This window comes from Neophocaena asiaeorientalis, unplaced genomic scaffold (genome assembly GCF_003031525.2).
Source record: "Neophocaena asiaeorientalis asiaeorientalis breed wild unplaced genomic scaffold, Neophocaena_asiaeorientalis_V1.1 scaffold320, whole genome shotgun sequence".
Lineage (NCBI taxonomy): Eukaryota > Metazoa > Chordata > Mammalia > Artiodactyla > Phocoenidae > Neophocaena > Neophocaena asiaeorientalis.
The window spans coordinates 1,372,881-1,391,191 of record NW_020174826.1 but is presented as its reverse complement, the minus strand read 5'-3'; the positions used below and the strand labels follow the sequence as shown (position 1 = coordinate 1,391,191).

Here is an 18,311-nt window from a genome sequence, read left to right as displayed (position 1 = left end):
GTTTGTTATTGTCAGTCTTTTCCTTCTCTTGTGTGTCCTGCCTTGAGAAGTTCCTTTAGCATTTGTTGTAAAGCTGGTTTTGTGGTGCTGAATTCTCTTAGCTTTTGCTTGTCTGTAAAGGTTTTAATTTCTCCATCGAATCTGAATGAGATCCTTTCTGGGTAGAATAATCTTAGTTGTTAGTTTTTCCCTTTTATCACTTTAAATATGTGTTGCCACTCCCTTCTTGCTTGCAAAGTTTCTACTGAAAGATCAGCTGTTTACCTTATGGGGATTCCCTTGTGTGTTATTTGTTGTTTTTCCCTTGCTGTTTTAATATTTTTTCTTTGTATTTAATTTTTGTTAGTTTGATTAATACATGTGTTAGCATGCTTCTCCTTGGATTTATCCTGTGTGGGACTCTCTGTGCTTCTTGGACTTGATTGACTATTTCCTTTCCCATATTAGGGAAATTTTCAACTATAATCTCTTTAAATATCTTGTCAGTCCCTTAGTTTCTCTCTTTTTCTTTTGGGAGCCCTATAATTTGAATGTTGTTGCATTTAATATTGTTCCAGAGTTCTGTGAGACTGTCCTCACATCTTTTCTTTTTTCTTTATTCTGTTATGAGGTATTTATTTCCACTATTTTATCTTCCAGTTCACTTATACATTCTTCTGCCTCAGTTATTCTGCTATTGATTTCTTTTAGAGAATTTTTAATTTCATTTATTGCGCTTTTCATCATTGTTTGTTTGCTCTTTAGTTCTTCTAGGTCCTTGTTAAATGTTTCTTATATTTTCTCCATTCTACTTCCAAGATTTTGGACCATCTTTACTATCATTACTCTGAATTCTTTTTCAGGTAGACTGCTTATTTCCTCTTCATTTGTTTGGTGTGGTGGGTTTTTACCTTGCTCCTCATCTGCTGTGTGTTTCTCTGTCTTTTCATTTTGCTTAATCTACTATGTTTGGGTTCTCCTTTTCATAGGGTGCAGGTTTGTAGTTCCTATTGTTTTTGGTGTCTGCTGCCAGTTTCTAAGATTGGTTCATTGGGTTCTGTAGGCTTCCTTGTGGATGGGACTGGTGCCTTTGTTCTGGTGGATGAGGCTGGATCTTGTCTTTCTGGTGGGCAGGACCACGTCTGGTGATGTGTTTTGGTTTGTCTGTTACCTTATTATAATTTTAGGCAACCTCTCTGCTAATGGCTGAGTTTGTGTTCCTGTCTTACTAGTTGTGTGATATAGGGTGCCCAGCACTGTAGCTTGCTGGTCGTTGGGTGGAGCTGAGTCTTAGCATTGAGATGGAGATATCTTGGAGAGCTTTTGCCGTTTGATATTATGTGGAGCCAGGAGGTCTCTGGTGGACCAGTATCCTGAACTCAACTCTCCCACCTCAGGGGCACAGGCCTGACACCCTGGCGGGGCACAAAGACCCTGTCAGCCCCACAGCTCAGAGGAGAGACAGAAAGAAAGAAACAGAGAAAGAAAGAAAGAAAGAGAGAGAGATTAAAAAATAAAAAATATAAAAATAGTAAAAATGAGAAAATGAAAAACTAATAAAAAAAGGAAAGAAACAAAAAAAGAAGAGAGAAACCAAACCAAAAAACAAATTCACCAATGATAACAAGCACTAAAATCTATACTAAAAAAATAAAAATAAAAGGACAGACAGAACCCTAGGACAAGTGGTAAAATCAAAGCTATACAAGCAAAATCACACAAAGAAGCAAACACATACACACTCATAAAAAGAGAAAGGGGAAGGCTTCCCTGGTGGCACAGTGGTTGAGAGTCCGCCTGCTGTTGCAGGGCCATGGGTTCGTGCCCCAGTCCGGGAAGATCCCACATGCCACGGAGCGGCTGGGCCCATGAGCCATGGCCACTGAGCCTGCACCTCTGGAGCCTGTGCTCCGCAACGGGAGAGGCCACAACAGTGAGAGGCCCGTGTACCACAAAAAAAAAAAAAGAAAAATGAGAAAGAGGAAAAATATGTATATATATATTAAAAAAAAAAAGGAAGAGTGCAACCTAATCAACAAACAAATCTACCAATGATAATAAAGTCTAGATACCAAAAAAGATAAACCTAAAACCAGAAAAAAATTAGAGATGGAAAGAAAACTCCAAGTCTACAGTTGCTCCCAAAGTCCACTGCCTCAATTTTGGGGTGACTCGTTGTCTATTCAGGTATTCCAGAGATGCAGGGTACATCACATTAACTGTGGAGATTTCATCCACTGCTCCTGAGGCTGCTGGGAGAGATTTCCCTTTCTCTTCTTTGTTCAAACAGCTCCTGGTGTTCAGCTTTGGATTTGGCCCCGTCTCTGTGTGGAGGTCGCCTGAGGGCATCTGTTCTTCACTCAGAGAGGATGGGGTTAAAGGAGCCGCTGATTAAGGGGCTCTGGCTCACTCAGGCTGGGGTGGGAAGGAGGGGTATGGACTGTGGGGCGAACCTGCGGTCTCAGAGGCTGGCGTGATGTTGCAAGAGCCTGAGGCATGCCATGTGTTCTCCCAAGGAAATTGTTCCTGGATCATGGGACCCTGGCAGTGGCAGGCTGCACAAGCTCCTGGGAGGGGAGGTGTGGATAGTGACCTGTGCTTGCACCCAGGCTTCTTGGTGGCTGCAGCAGAAGCTTTAGCATTTCATATCCATCTCTGGGGTCTGCACTGTTAGCCGCGGCTCGCACCCGTCTCTGGAACTCATTTAGTCAGTGCTCTGAGTCCCCTCTCCTCACGCACCCTGAAACAATGGTCTCTTCCTTCTTAGGCAGTTTCAGACTTCTTCCCGGAATCCGTCCCAGCCAGCTGTGGTGCACTAGCCCCCTTCAGGCTGTGTTCACACAGCCAACCCCAGTCCTCTCCCTGGGATCTGACCTCCGAAGCTGGAGCCTCAGCTCCCAGCCCCCACCCGCCCCGGTGGGTGAGCAGACAAGTTTCTCAGGCTGGTGAGTGTTGATCGGCACTGATCTTCTGTGCGGGAATCTCTCCATTTTGCCCTCTGCACCCCTATTGCTGTGCTCTCCTCTGTGGCTCCAAAGCTTCTCCCCCACCCCCAGCTCTGCCCATGAAGGGGCTTCTTAGTGTGTGGAAACTTTTCCTCCTTCACAGCTCCCTCCCAGAGGTGTAGGACCCATCCCTATTCTTTTGTCTCTGTTTTTTCTTTTGCCCTACCCAGGTACATGGGGAGTTTTTTGCGTTTTGGGAAGTCTGAAGTCTTCTGCCAGCGTTCAGTAGGTGTTGTGTAGGAGTTGTTCCACATGTACATGTACTTTTGATGTATTTGTGTGGAGGAAGGTGGTCTCCACATCTTACTCCTCTGCCATCTTGAAGGTCTCTCGGGAACAACTTTTTATTGAAGCAGCTGTGTATGTAAATCCAGCTTCAATTTTTCCCTATTTTTTGTAAGATAAGAAGAATAATGGTAACCCTCCAGGATTTTTTCTTTTTTAATGAAAGTATATTGACACTTTAGTTAGTCTTATCTGAAAATTTGTCAGTTTTATCCATTTGTTTTACTCATTTATTGTGTAAATCTTCAGTTGATATTTTGTTTTATCATTACCTAAAGGCAAACAAGTATTTATTTCAATATTTTTACTTTTCAGAATATTTTTCTCAGCATTTGGGCGAGTATGAGAATGTACTAACAGCACTTGAAGATTTAAATCTTTCCATCCTGAAGGCAATGGGAAAAACAAAAAAAGTAAGGAAATTTGATTATTATCTATAAAATATCTTTCTCTTGAAAATCATAACTAGTTCCTAATGTATCATGGAAGTACAGATTTGTTTTAATCACTGATAATTTATTTTTTTGATATAAATGAGCTTTTTTATTCATTCACAATACAATTACAAAAAACTTACCAGATTCTAGATACTGTGCTTCATGCTAAGGATACAAAGAGCTGTTCAAATGGCTCTTATTCTGATGGGGAGATAAGTGTGTAAACAAGTGATTACAACATAGCACAACAGAGAGAATTACAAGATAGAATACCTTATTCGTGCTGCAGGAGATGACATCTAAGCAATTTGAATTAAAAGAAATAGTTATAGCTAGGCCAAGGAGAACCAGATACAAGTAACATCAGGTACAAATGCCCTCTTTCAGGAGGGACACAGGGCATTCTAGGAATTGAAGATGTCCAATAAGGCTAAAATACAGAAAATCCAAGAGTGGCAATGTATGAAGTAAAACTGGTGTTGTAGGGAGGGGTCACATCTTTCACAATGTTGCTGGTAAACCTAAAGATTTAGACTTGTATCCTTAATGCAAATAAATTAGCCATTTTAAGCAGAGGTATGAAAACTCATGTAGTCTTTTGAAAAGACTGTGTAAGAATTAGCTTGGGATTAGGGTGGAGAATGTGGAAGAACAAAATTAAGAAGATGAGTAGGAGGCTAGTTCACAAATCCAGCTGAGAGATGTTGGTAGTTTGGCAGTACTGGCAGAACAAATGGAGAAACATAAGTGAATTGCACATATATTTGAGATTCCATCAATAGAATTTGGAGAAGGATTGAATATGCGGACTGGGAGGGAAGGAATTGTCAAGAATGAATCTTAGTTTTCAGTTTGTGTTCCTGGACAGTGGCACTATCTAGACAAAGAATGCTAAAAGAGGGCCAGGTTTAATGAGATAAGATCATAAGTTATTTTTTAGACACATTGGGTCTAAACTACATTTGAGACATCTAAGGAAAGTCAAATAAGCCATTGGATACATAGGTCTAGACCTGAGAAATGAAGTCTAGACTGGAGGTATACAATATGTGACCTGTTAGTGCTTAGGCAAAGAACTTGAGTGATATGTCATCTGAAGAGAGACTATAAAGTAAAGAGAGGAGGGAACCTAACACTGAGCTTTAAGGAACTTCAGCTTTGATGGTGAATAGAGGGGAAAGAGCTAGCAAGCGTGTCTGAGATGGAATGGGAAGAAAGGTGGGAAGAAAGACAGGAGAGTATAGTGTCCAGAGTTGAAGAAGAGAGTTTCATAAAGTAGGAGGTGGACAATAGTGTTGACTTCTATGAAGAGGTCAAGAGAGATGATAACTAAGATTTCCACTATCAGTAAGTGAAAAAAGACATTTTAGCACATAGAGTGCATAACAAGAAATTTTAAAAATTAAAGAATATACAGAATTTCTGGATAAAAACACCACAGATTAATACATACAAGTAGTTCAGCTTGATCTTGAAGCTCCATGAAAAAGACTGAAATTAGATATTTTAATGGGGAAATTTATAGCAGCAAAATTTGGAAACTGAAAAGCAAATGGACAACCAATAGTTGATAGAAGACCTGAGATATTTGACTGCTTGGCCTGGACTGAGCTAAAGGAGAAAACCACCAACTTGATTTGTAGAAAGGCTCAGGAATTGGTGTCACTAGTTGCCACTGGGAAACAAGGGGAATAGTAAGGCTAAAACAAGGTGACCTATTAGAAATCTGAGTAGGAAGCAGTTAGATTCCCCCGATCCCCTGTTCTTCTCTACCCAGCTAAGCAACTGTGTCTTTATCAATCCAGGTAGAAAACATACCCTTGTTCTCTGAAAAGGTAAAAGAGAGCCCTGAGGTGGCATCAGTCATAGCTGAGGGATTAAATAAAATTTATATACTGCATGAAAAGACATCCAGCTCTTTTCCATAGCTTAACTCCGAGTGTGGCAACCAGACATATATCCTCCTGGCAGAAAGGAAGAGGTTGTCTCTGAGAAGTCTAACCAATACAAGAGAAAAGACCTATGAATCCTCCAGTGATGGAGCTTGGCCTGATCTCTCCTCCCATTGTGTAATCAGCTTGTTTGTACCCCATTCTTAAATATGCAGTCAGCCAAGTGCCATCAAGTTTCTTACAGGAAACAAAGAGACCAAAACAAACTGAAAAAGAAGAAAGAGGGAGGGAGAGACTAAGACAGCGTTCTATGCAGGAAGATGAAAACTTCAAGGTAATGTCCTCAACCTCTTCCAAGAGATAAGAGAAGATATAGCATCCATGAAGCAAGAATAGTATGACAAACAGTGGGCAACCAGAAAATAAGAAAGTGCTTTTGGAAATTTAAACAAGAGAGCAGAAATAAAGACTTAACAGAATTTTGGAAAATAAATTTTAAAAAGTCTGCCAAAAAGTAAAGCAAAATAGTAGATGAAAAAATGGAATATCAGTCTAGGATCTCCTATATCCAAACAACAAATTTCAGAAAAAGAAAACAGGAAAAAGAAATCTAAATGCATTTTATCTTGACCTCTTCAGGAACATTTGGAAACTGTATAAAATTTTATCCCTTGGGACCTTCTCTCCAGAAATGGTAATTTTTAAAACCTCTGCTTGATATGGCTGGCTTCTCTTTGTTTAGATCTTATCTTAAATACAATGTTCTCATAAAGGTCTTCTCTGATCATCTTATCTAAGAGAGGCTGTCTTTTTAGAGTAACTTATTTGTTCCTTGCTGACAATTATCAGCATGAGTAACTATATATTTTTTTGTTTATTTGCTGTCTATAAGGAGGGAGAAAGGCAGTGTCTTTTTTGAATACCCAGAGTCTAGCAATTGAAATGAACCTGACAATTAAAATGAACTCAATAAAAATTTATTGATTGGCTAAATAATTGATGAAATAGATATTCATACAGCTCCAAAGGCTAAATAATTTTGTGCCTAAAAGAAAAAGTGTTCCTAAGTTCATTTAGGAAGCTTTCAAATTTCTACTTAATCAAGGATAAGCTCTTTGATTTAAAAAAAAAAAAAGAAAGAAAATCAGAAATAGTCAAAAATAAAATTAGAAAGGTTACTTGCATGATATCTCAAAATGAGTGAAACACAGGAGTTTTGACATTTTTCAAACCACTGTTAAACTGACATTTTCTCCATACTGTCTAGCACAAAGAACGCTTCTGACTGAGAAATCCAGTATTTCTCTTTTGAGAGTCCTTATATATTTTTACCCAGATGAAAAGTCCTGTCTCAGTAGGAAGGGCTGACTGTTCTAGGTTTTTAAGAAAAATAAAATGCAAGCCATTTGTGGTCTATCTTCACTGGCAATACATTTGTCTGCGGTGTGAGAGAATGGACAAAATGGGTTCCAGCTGCTTAACTTAAATTCCAGGAGGTAACTCAGGACAGATATAATCTGTTAACATTATTTTCCCTTCCTCCTCCTCCTTTAACCCCAGTCCTTTGATAGATCCTTAAAGAGTTACCTGGATTATTTTACTTTGCTTATTTTTCTGGAACAAGCACCACAGGTCAAGTTTCAAATGGTCTTGAAAGCCTTGAAGGTAGCTAAAACCAGAGCTTCCTGAATTTGAATTACACACACACACACACACACACACACACACACACACACACACACACACACACACACACACAAATTGGATTTGTCAATTTGTTTTTCTTCTTTCTATAATGGGGTGATAAGTAACATATACCATCAGTATGTGATGTGCTTGTAATCTCAAAGCACATGTAGAATTCTGATGCTTAAGCTAAAATTTAAATGGGGTATCCTTAAGGCTTATTAGTAAGGCTTAAAAGGAGATTATCATAAGCTAAAATGAAGGATGATGTTCTTAAAAATATTATTTAGGGTGTGATGGTCACGTTGCTGAATGAAGCTGCATCTATATAAAAAATGCATCTATATACTATTTAGTTTTCTCCTAAAAGTTATTTTTCAAATAAGCACATTCTCCAATACATCAATGATTTTAAGAAAAAATAGACTTGAGTCCTAGCATTGCTGAGCATCTGTCTCTCCCTTGCTTCTTATACCTGCCTTTGGGATCCAAGTTGTTTGTCTCCCTGGCATCTGTAGATGTCTTCATTTCAACCTTTCTATCTCTCCTCTATCCCTATTTCCTTATATTTAGCATCTGGGCCTCCCAGGGCTCCATAATTCTTTCACTAGTTAAAAATTATGATCATTTCATTTATGAGAAGTCTTATTATAAAGAAAAGAAGAAATAACAATAGGTCTCAGAATTCCTATCTGGGTAAAACATCATTAATTACTATTTTTATATTGGATTTATCCTTATAAATTTCCCTTATTTCAGGCAAAGTATAGGCGCTGAAATACTACCATGTATGGAATAGTGAAACCCTCTTAAGCTCATGGAAGAAACACCCTCTTAGGCTTATAGAAGTCAGGCACTTTCATTCTTTATTATAGTTTCATTACAATCCTTTTAAGTATTCATTAAAAATAAAATGAAAAATATATTCTTAGACTTCAGAGCAACCATAGGAAAACATTTTCCAAAAAACTTATTTGATATCCCATTTGCTCTTTAAAATGATCTTTAGTGTAATGTGTTTAGGGAATGAGAGACAGAGACTCAGGGCATGGAAAATAGGAGAGAAATGTCTTGAGGTTGCAAATTTGGCTCTATAGCAGAGAAGCCCTCTGTCAGCCCTAAGCCTTAGAATCTCTTTCAAACTTGGCCAGACTTTTGCCCAGCCTGACAAAGGGGAATCCCAGGTCCTTGGAAAGCCTGCTTCATTAAGTCATGGATGACAGAGTCTGCTAGGAGACCCAGGTCTCCTGAAGGAGTCTGAAGTATTTGCTGACTTATAGAGTGAGAATCCTGGGCAGAGGAACTTGCCATCTCTGTCTGGGGAAGGAGGGAGCAGAACTGAGATCACCTGACCCAGCTCATGTGAGTATAACTTTTGGGGTAATTTAAAGGTGAGATTACGGGTAGGGTACAGGCCATGGGATGGGTGATTAGTTCAGGCAAAGAACATCAACAAGGTGGTAGTTAGGAAGGTAAGGGACAAAAGCTCACAGTGAAGTCAGAGCAGGCTCAGAACTTGGATTGGCACCCACTTGGCAACCGTATCATTAGTTTTTTCTATTGCCGCAGCCCTGCCAAATTACCTGACCACTGACTTACTTCCCTGAGCCAAGTTACCAAAGCCCAATGTGTCTTCTTTCCTATTAGTTTAAGGCTAGAGTAGCTTTGACCAAAAAGGGAATAAGAATTAACAATAAGTTCCAGCTAACATTTACATAGTGCCTTAGAGTTTTCAACATCCTTTAATACACATTATTTCATTTATTTTTTGTAACATCCTAGTGAGGAATGTTAGGCAAATGAAAATAGACTTATTTCAAAAATGTGGAAACTGAGTCACAAAATGCTTAGTTGATTTATTAATAAAATAAATTTAGTGAGATTTAAGCCAAGTGATTTTCATTTGAAATTTTTTGAGGTTTATGTGACTCCATATTGAACATATTACAAACATGTAATTCTAAGTTGTATCATGGCACAGAAAATTTCTGTTGTTAGATAAATTTGCTCTTTGAAACGATTAAACTCTTCAGAATTTGGCTGTGGATCAGCAAAGGCTGGAGACTTCCAGCTTCTCTGATAAAGTTACTTTCAATTTTGAAAGTGAACAAATAGGTGTCCAGAGCCTAGGGTAATATATGAAGAAAGTATGTAAGAAATTATAGACAGAAGTAGATGATAATTAAATGCTAAAATAATTAAATGCTAAAATCAAAAGATGAATGGTACATATGCAACATTCTAGACAAGGAAGTTCATACATTTTAATATACATAGTCTAATGTCATCAGAGTAATAGATGGAGTTTTAATTGGAAAACAAGAGAAGTTACATGCCATATTTAGCTTTTTACTTGGAGAATAAATATATCCAAAAGAAAAGCTAATATACCTGAGGCCAATAAGCAAAAATATTGGTGACCCTCTGAGCTCTGGGTAGATTTATAAAGGATCCAATAGCATACAAGTAGAAGTCCAACTGATTTTTTTCCAAATAGCCATCTAACTATTTCAACACTTTTCATTCTTTATCTACTCACTTAAAATACCACATTTACCATTTGCTGTATACATATTTATACTTGAGTCTGTGTCCAAGCTAAATGTCCTATTCCACTGATAAAACGGTATATTCTAATTTTATTAACACATTGAATTCTTGCTTGAATACTTGGGTATATTTGGAAATGTGAAAGTACAAGTCTACCCTGGTTGTTCTTCTTCACCAAAGGACTGTCTTTTTTTTGGTTTGTTTTGCCATTATATAAGTTTTATATTGTTTTTTCCAATTCTAAGGAAAAATTCCATGAGAATTTTTATTGGATTTGCATTCCTTTTGTAAAGTGATTTTGAGAGATTGTCATCTTATGCCTTCCTATGCAGGTACATACATATTTCTTCATTTATCCAAGCTTCCTTTTAGGTCTCATTAAATTTTTTGATACTTCATATAGTTTCAAAACATGTCTTGTTCAGTCAACTTATAGATATTCTATATTTTTGTCACTTTTATAAATGGTCTGCCTCTCCATATTCCTACCTTTATATTGGTGGTATATTGGAAAATGATTGATTTTTTTTGTATATAAATTTGGTAACTAGGTTAGCTACTATCTTGAGTAGCTGCTCCATCTGGGACAATCTATTTATCTTCATTAACTGATATTACAGGCTTGAACACTGAGATCCATTGCCACTTAGTGAAAGGACCAACCTATCTCATCTGTGTTCCAGAGAAATCTAACCAGTCGCTACATTGTCTTGAACTTTCTGGCTCACTGTATCGCATTTTTCTAATCTGAACTGTAAAGCTTCACTTTATGCCTATTGTTATTATGTAAAATTTCAAAATCTTCTTCAGTGCCACAAGGCCATAATAAGTTGTGACTCTACATTTAAAATCTTATATCTTAGTGGAACAAGATAATTTCCCTGATTATAAAATAAAGCTTTAAAATGGTTTCACAAAATACTACAAATACAAACTTGTAGAAAGCATAAATAGATTCTTTATATTTTTATTGGAAGAGGAAAAACAAATAATAAAACCATGAACAAATAACATATTTAATTAACTGCTAATGCATTAATATAGGCTATGAATAAACTTGATGTTCAAAAACAATAGTCAGATAAAACTTCAGTGGGTGGAGGTGAGACTTAAGCAAGAAGGTGAGAATGGGCAGGACTTTAATAGAGAAAGAAGCTAGAAAAGCCTGCAGGTCTTTGACCTTTTAAGTAGGCAGTTTTGGAGCCTGGTTCTGCCAAAGCCCTTCATTCATGTCCACAAGAGGCTATGGTTTATCAGTGGATAGGGCCTGGTTATGTTGACTGCAGTTTGTTACGTTTTACCTTATTTACTGTTTCCTGAATGAGTGTGTAAACAGCAAGCAGTGATCTTGCATATAATCTTGAGTTGAGAGGACTTGAAAAAAACAACTCAACAAATTCCTAGAACTGTGACAGTTAGAGGCTCCAGGTAAATCTCTGGTGTAACCCAAACGCCATAGGGATCCTTATAAATAATCCTTTCTTTTTCATGATCATTTTTTATTTTTAGACAATCCTACCAATCCTTTCAACTCTACTCCCTTTCCTTCACCAAACCAGAAAAAAGATATGGTGAGAAATTATTGTATTTTGTGTCATGTACTTCTTATAGTTTTGGAGCCATTTATTTCCTTCATGGGACTCTTTTAAAATTTATCTTTATTAAATCGCTGACTGGAACACTTATGTTCTTAATAGAAGTTGGGAGTTAATTTTCGACCTAACGAAGTAATGAGTACAAAGTATACTACTTTATTTAAACAGAACAGGAGGTTTGCTTAAGGATATATCTCTGAACTACAGTTGCCTTCATGAAGTAATAGCCTTATTTCTGAGGAACTGATCTTTGAAATGTTCAAAGCTAGATAAGGTAAAGAGAAATTAATACAAATATTTTTAGGGGATACACAGCTCAGCATGTGATTCCTTCTGCCATGAGAGTAAAATTTGATATGACTCATTTCTTTTGCCTAAAGTGTAAAAGTGCAGAGGGAGAGATTAACACTTGGTCTGTGTTGTATTTCTCAGATCCAACAGGCATCAGTTATTATCATGTTGAAGTTGTTCTTTTCCTTTCTTGTTTGCTATTGCATATAAAAAATGCTAAATATTATTTGAAGAATATTTACTTTTTCCGTAGTCCTTATCTGAATAGTATATTCAAAAACAAAATAAATATGCAGTACATTATACCTGTGCTTCCTGTGTGGCTACGAGGTAATAAAGCTCATGGCCACATAGTGTTGTATGATGTCCCCTTCGGAATGATTTATTTAGTGATCTGACAGTTGTGTACTAGCACATGGCCTGTAGCTCTAATGGCCCTATAGGGCTGTAGCATGGTCTGAGATCCCTGGTGTGGTTCAAAAGTGACACACTCTTAGAGTTTCTTTGAACTTGGACAGTATTCAGTTTGAATTTCTGTTATAGATCATATTCACTTTTCAAGACATTCACTAGCGCTGTAAGTGGCTTGACTTCTGACAGTATGAGAAGGAGTTTGTTTTCATTAATTTTACACATATGTGTCTGAATACTAGCTGTGTGTTTTACTCTGTGAGATTGAATGTCTATTCAGGCAACCTCTTAGCTTTTCTTTTTAAACCAGAATAATAATAATAAAGCTAACATTTATTGAGCAATTACAACTTACCAAAGACTATGCCAGCACTTTTAGTTTAGTATCTTATTTAATTCTAATATTTTATTAGGTAGGTTCAGTTTCCTATAGTGAATAAAGAAACTGAGGAAAAAAGTGTTAGGTCATACAGCTGAGATGTAGACAGTAATCTCAATACTGATGCCCTATGAATTTCTTCATAGCTTTTTTGGCTTGAATCTACCATGGTTTCTAGTCAATTTCTTGAAAAGATGACAAAAAAACATGATTGGTTAGAGAGAAAAGAAAAAATATTTTAGGACTTGTTAGTTATAACAATTATCTACTGCTGTGTAACACATTTTTTCCCTAAATTACCAGTTATTTCATGCAGTTTTTGAGGGTCAGGAATTCAGGAGTTGCTTAACTGGGTGATTCTGACTCAGAACTTATAGTCAAGATTTGAGTAGAGATTGCAGTCATCTGCAGGAGCTTGAGGAACTGCGTCTGAACATCTGTTGGCATATTCAGAGGGAATAGAGAGTCAGTCATGTAGCTTTAGTTCCTCATCATGTGAGCCTCTCCTTAGTGCAGCTCATATGACATGGCAGCTGGCTTTCTCCAGAGCAAGACCCCAAAAGAGGAAAAGACAAAGTCAGTCAGGCAAAGAGACATACAGAGAGAGATTAAGATGAGAGAGAGACTATGATTATAATATAACCTTGGCAGTAACATCCTATCACTTCTACCACATTCTGTTCATTAGAAGCAAGTCATTAAATCTAACCCTCCTCAAGGGGAGGAGAATTAAACTCACTTATTCAAGGGAAAGGTATCATAGAGTATGTGTACATATCTTTAAAACCACTGTAATAGTTAACTTTTAACTGTGCTTGTGTGTGTGTGTGTTGAGATGGAGTGGTGAAAGGGAATCTTTACCTGGTTTTTTTCTCTATTAATATTTGCCTCCATTAAAAGAAACCAAATAGATTTTTTAAAACCGACATGTCCATTCCTCGTCTTAGTTGAGTATTAATAATGCTGAAAGATAGTGAGAATCAATTATGTTTTTAGAACTGTGCCTCAAGCCACATATACAAATGTATGTATGATGAAATAGGTATCAAAAGAGCCAAAACATGCATAACAAGAGAAGAAATACATATTTATGTGTTTGAATTAATATTAAAGATGACTAGTCTAAAATAAGCTTTTAACGAAGTACTTCATAAGTACCAGCTTTCAAAGACTGTTTCAGTTTTTTTTAATAACTGAAAATCCATGACTTTTAGGAATGACTCCATTCAGTCACTCATTCAGCAGAAATGCTGTGCTAGGAAGTAGAAAGGAATCTAAGTTTTACCACACAATGTCCTCAAGAGGCTTACCATAGAGTAGAATGGGTAATGCAGGACTGTCGTAATGCAAAACTTTGAACAGATTTGATAAGAATGGTTCAAACCACGTGGTAAGAATAGAAAATAGGAATGCATCTCTTTGTCCAGCTAATCTGGAAAGTTACCAAGGAGTAAATGGCATTTCAGCTGAACTTCAAAGAACAGAAATCTCTGTCTATAGGTAGAGATTGCTGGAGTAATAGTGGGAATGGAATTCACTTTCAGGAAAACAAATAACATAAGCACATGTGTGAGAAACAGTGTATTTTCATGGAAATACAGGGAATCATGCATGTTTGAAGCATAAGGCTATTTTGGTTGCTAGTGGGTGTTCAGGCTGAAAGGCAAACTGGTTGGAAATTTAGTTTAATTGTTAAGCAGTGGAGGGACATTGAAAATTTAACTGAGGGAATATTCAGTACAGTGGAGGTCAATTAAGAGAGCTCTTACTTCTCTCATATATATTTATTTGGTTTCCCAGCTGTAACCTCTAAATTCAGGATAATGTTTACTCCAGTTATAGTATTGATTTTTCTTCTTTTAAAGAAAAGTTACTGTGTCCATTCTGCCATTTTGTGCATATTTAGGTGAATTTAGGTGATTTTTATGAATTCTACAAATTTTTCAACAAGAATTACATATCCACACAGAAAAAATATAATGGAACTATTTTTAAAAATAACTATTTTTAAAAAGTGTTATTCTTGATCTGATTATTTTTTTCGTTGTTAACAGTCAAAATGAATTAAGACAAGGTTGCCAGCACTGTTTTCCTATTTGGATATATTTTTGTGTGCTCCAAAAGTAGTGGATAAAGACCAAGAATTTTTGGCTTACAACAGCAAACAGTTATGCAAAATGTTCAGAAAATATTTATGTGAGGATTTTTCTTTCTTTTCTCAGGAATATCAAAATATGTAAGTGATCATTCTTTCTTCCTCACATGGTCATATCATTTTTCTGTATTACTCTGAAAATCAGTATCTCAATTACATGAAATGTGGGTAGGTGAGGGAGTAACTCACAGGTATTATCTCTATTAAAGCAGAGAAATGCATTTTGACTTGCCGTATGATTCAGTCAAATATGGGCAATAATAACAATCTTATTGTAGTAAACATGTGTTAGCATCATGACTTCTATCTTAAGAAAAACATTATATCACTAAATATCACACCTATCAAATTTTCTTTGTAATATATACAATATTTAAAATGACATTATAACAATAAAAATATTTTTTAAATGAAAAAAAATCACCCATATGACTAACACTCAAATGAAAGGGTTAATTTCAAATTTGTGTCCCCTTCAGTTCTTTGTCACCTTCCACTCTTTCTTTTATCCCCTGTGGTAGAATCAATCACCTAGTCCCAATGATTTAATCTCTTTAATATTGTTCACATCCTCCTCTCTCAACCCACTGTCTGGACCATGGTTGGCAGAGTTGCCATGATTCTAACTGGAATTATTTGCCACAGACACCAAATTCATTATTCTGTTCCCAATGTTGTCTTTAGGTCATGCTCCATCCTGCAGGATGAGAAATCTTTCTAAAAAATAAGACTTTCCCTCATTTGCCTAAAACTTTGCAATGGCTCTCCACTGCTCTCAGGAAAAAATCCAGACTCTTTGCCCAGGGCACACAAGACTTGGCCCTCTTGTCCATCTGGCACTGTTATTCATCTTTCCAGTCCCACCTTTAGCCAGTCCTATGTGATTTCTGTCCCAACCATACTCAGCCATTTACTATCTTGAAGTATCTTATAGTGCTAGGGCTAGTTAAGCCACTCAGTAACATTTTTTGAAATATATTAGATCACAGGAAAGGCTGTGCTGCAGGTCACTGCTGATCTTGTATCAGGTGGAAGGGAAGAGGGGATCAGTGACTGCAATACAGTTCTTGTCAAGCTGAGCGGCAAAGTGACTGTTCATTCCAAGGAACCAGGGAAAATGTGAGGAGGGAGCAGATTCACGAAATTTCCACCAAAAATTGTTTCTAAAATTTGGAATGTTTAGCTGCCCAGGGCAGCAACATACTGTTTCTGAATTTACCAAAATGTGAAGTGAGAACTGCCTGTCTCTAGCCTGCCTGTGTCCCATTGGTGCCAGAGACATTCAGGGCTCCCTGGCAAGGGGCCAGAGACATTTTGTAGCCAGCTGGAGAGGACTGAAAAAAAGAAAAGGATTAGCAGTTTTAATTTTAGTGCTCATACAGTTTGTATTTTATAAAGGATGCCTTTTTTTTTTTAAATTAAGTCAACATCAAGTTTTCTCATGGTTGGACTTTTTTCCTTAGTCCATTATGTTGAACTTGCCTTTAAAGCAGTTTTTTCTATGACACATCTTCAGTTCATGATCTTCTGTTCTGACATTTGAGAGCTATAACCAAGATTATAATGTGGCAGAACAGGGTAGGTGCAGGTGAGTAATATTTTTAGAGTTTCTTAGAAACAGAAGCCTCATTTTCATGCTGATAAAGAGCAAGGAGGAAAAAGAGACGTATAGCATAAATTTCCTATAAAGTACATTGATAACATATTTAGTTATATGTTTCTTAACAGTTCTAAACACTTTTTTCCCACATAAATATTTTTAATAATGATGAAGCAAAATGAGCTTGTTTCTGGGACAATTTCAGGCTGGTGAATGCATAGAAGTGCATGTATATCCCTGAGTGACAGGCCAAACTGCTACTTATGGGTAGAGACACACATGAGTATGTGCAGGTACAAATGTCTGTCAATAACAGAATTATCAAAATCCAACAGAAATTAATTCATAACAATATAGGAGAATAACTGAAAAGGAAGCACAACTCTTAGTCAGCCATCTCTTCATTTATGTGATCAAAACAGATCATTTGCAGTGATAGATTATATACTCCTACAACCCCCTTGGAAGTACAAAGGATATAAATATCTTCAGGAGCAGAATCCAATGCCTCTGAATCCTAGAGAGAAAACAGGAAAAGTAGCTTCAACAATAGGAAACACAGACTTCTTTTGAAAAGCAATAAGCAAACAAACAAAGAGTGTGGTGTGAAGGGCATAAGGATGCTCTCTCAATCCAATTTAATAAGCACACTAGGAGCACCTACTACATTCAAGGTGTAACCAGGTCTTAAGCACCAAGAAGATTGTAATAGGAAACAAAAGTTACCCAAGAGTGATGATAACAAGAACACTTTTATTAATAACTATTCTACTATCTTGATCATTGTGTTACCAGATTTTTCAGCTGATAGAAAAAGTGATTGTTGATCTAATAAAGAGAAACAGTAGGAAATTTTGTAATCCCCCTTCCCTGTGCCGCAAAGTATTAATGCAAAATAGTCAACTCTTCAGCCTCTTTGCAAAGATGAGACTACTGTGAGGATGGACCTGTGGCCATAGGAAAAGGGCAGTAACTGGAAGGAGCTGTTTTCTTCCTTTAATTCTTACTCTCCACTCCCTTTTATATTTTCTCATGCATATCAGAGTCACAAGTAAAGCTCAATGAGCTGATTATCGGTAAAAGAATAATTCGCCCAAGTTACTCATTTTAGACAAACCATTATGTAGAGAGTCCATATTTTATGTAGCCTAAGAGAAATTTTGAAAATGAGTCTTATAGAATTAACAGGTAGAAAGCAGCAATAAATGTCCCCTACTTCAATTTCAAGCAAAATTCTTGGCAACTCTTTCTCTTCTGTTCCCAAAATCTTCATGGAGATTGTTTGAGGAGGAGTTAGGATGCAAATTCACTACCACTCCTATTTGCAATTCCGAAATCCATGAAGTTCTGCAAACTGAATGCTTTGGCTTTCTTTTTCTTGTTGTTTGTTGTTGATGCTGTTTGATAAGCTTAGCACCTAAATTCACTTGGTAGCAAAACCTATTTTAATATTCAGTATTGTGCTGCAAAAATATCAATATAGTCATTGGGTGCTGGGTGCTGCCCCAGACCCTGATAAGGATATTATATGATACATGGTATATACTATTACCTTTCTAGATTCTGAAAATTTCTGAATTTTGAAACACATTTGGCCCTGATAGTTTCAATAAAAGATCGAGTTGAGATGGCTATATCATTGTATATGGTGTGGTAATAGATTTCCTAATCAGTCTTTCAGACCACCAGATTGTATATTTCAGCAATGCTGAAATGCAATACTATCTTACATTAGAAACAAACTACCAATTCTTTGAGAAATTCATTGCATTTCAAGAGCAGCAGAACACATCATGAATAGGCAAATTGAAAACTGACCCCTGGGGCGATGGGGTAAGCATGGTTGGATCTATTAACCTTTCAAAAATGACACCCTTATGAGACTGGACTAATTATGTTTGTGGCAGGTGTACTGGCATGTAATGAATTAAGAATGCTTTCACTTGTAGGCTTAATTTACTAAGAGGAATCAGGAGCTACCTTCTGAAAGTCACTGATGACAGATCACTTAGATGGCTTTGAGCATAATCAATTGGTCTAAAGAAT

The 18,311-nt window shown here is 36.8% G+C and overlaps 1 protein-coding gene across 1 annotated transcript in view; it reads left to right on the top strand.

Annotated features, from left to right (window-relative positions):
• NECAB1 (N-terminal EF-hand calcium binding protein 1) overlaps positions 1–18,311 on the top strand; it is a 282,518-nt gene that overhangs the window by 173,061 nt on the left and 91,146 nt on the right. The window contains exon 5 of the mRNA XM_024760421.1: positions 3,585–3,682. Within this exon, the coding sequence (XP_024616189.1) occupies positions 3,585–3,682 (98 nt within the window). The remainder of the gene's footprint in view (positions 1–3,584; positions 3,683–18,311) is intronic.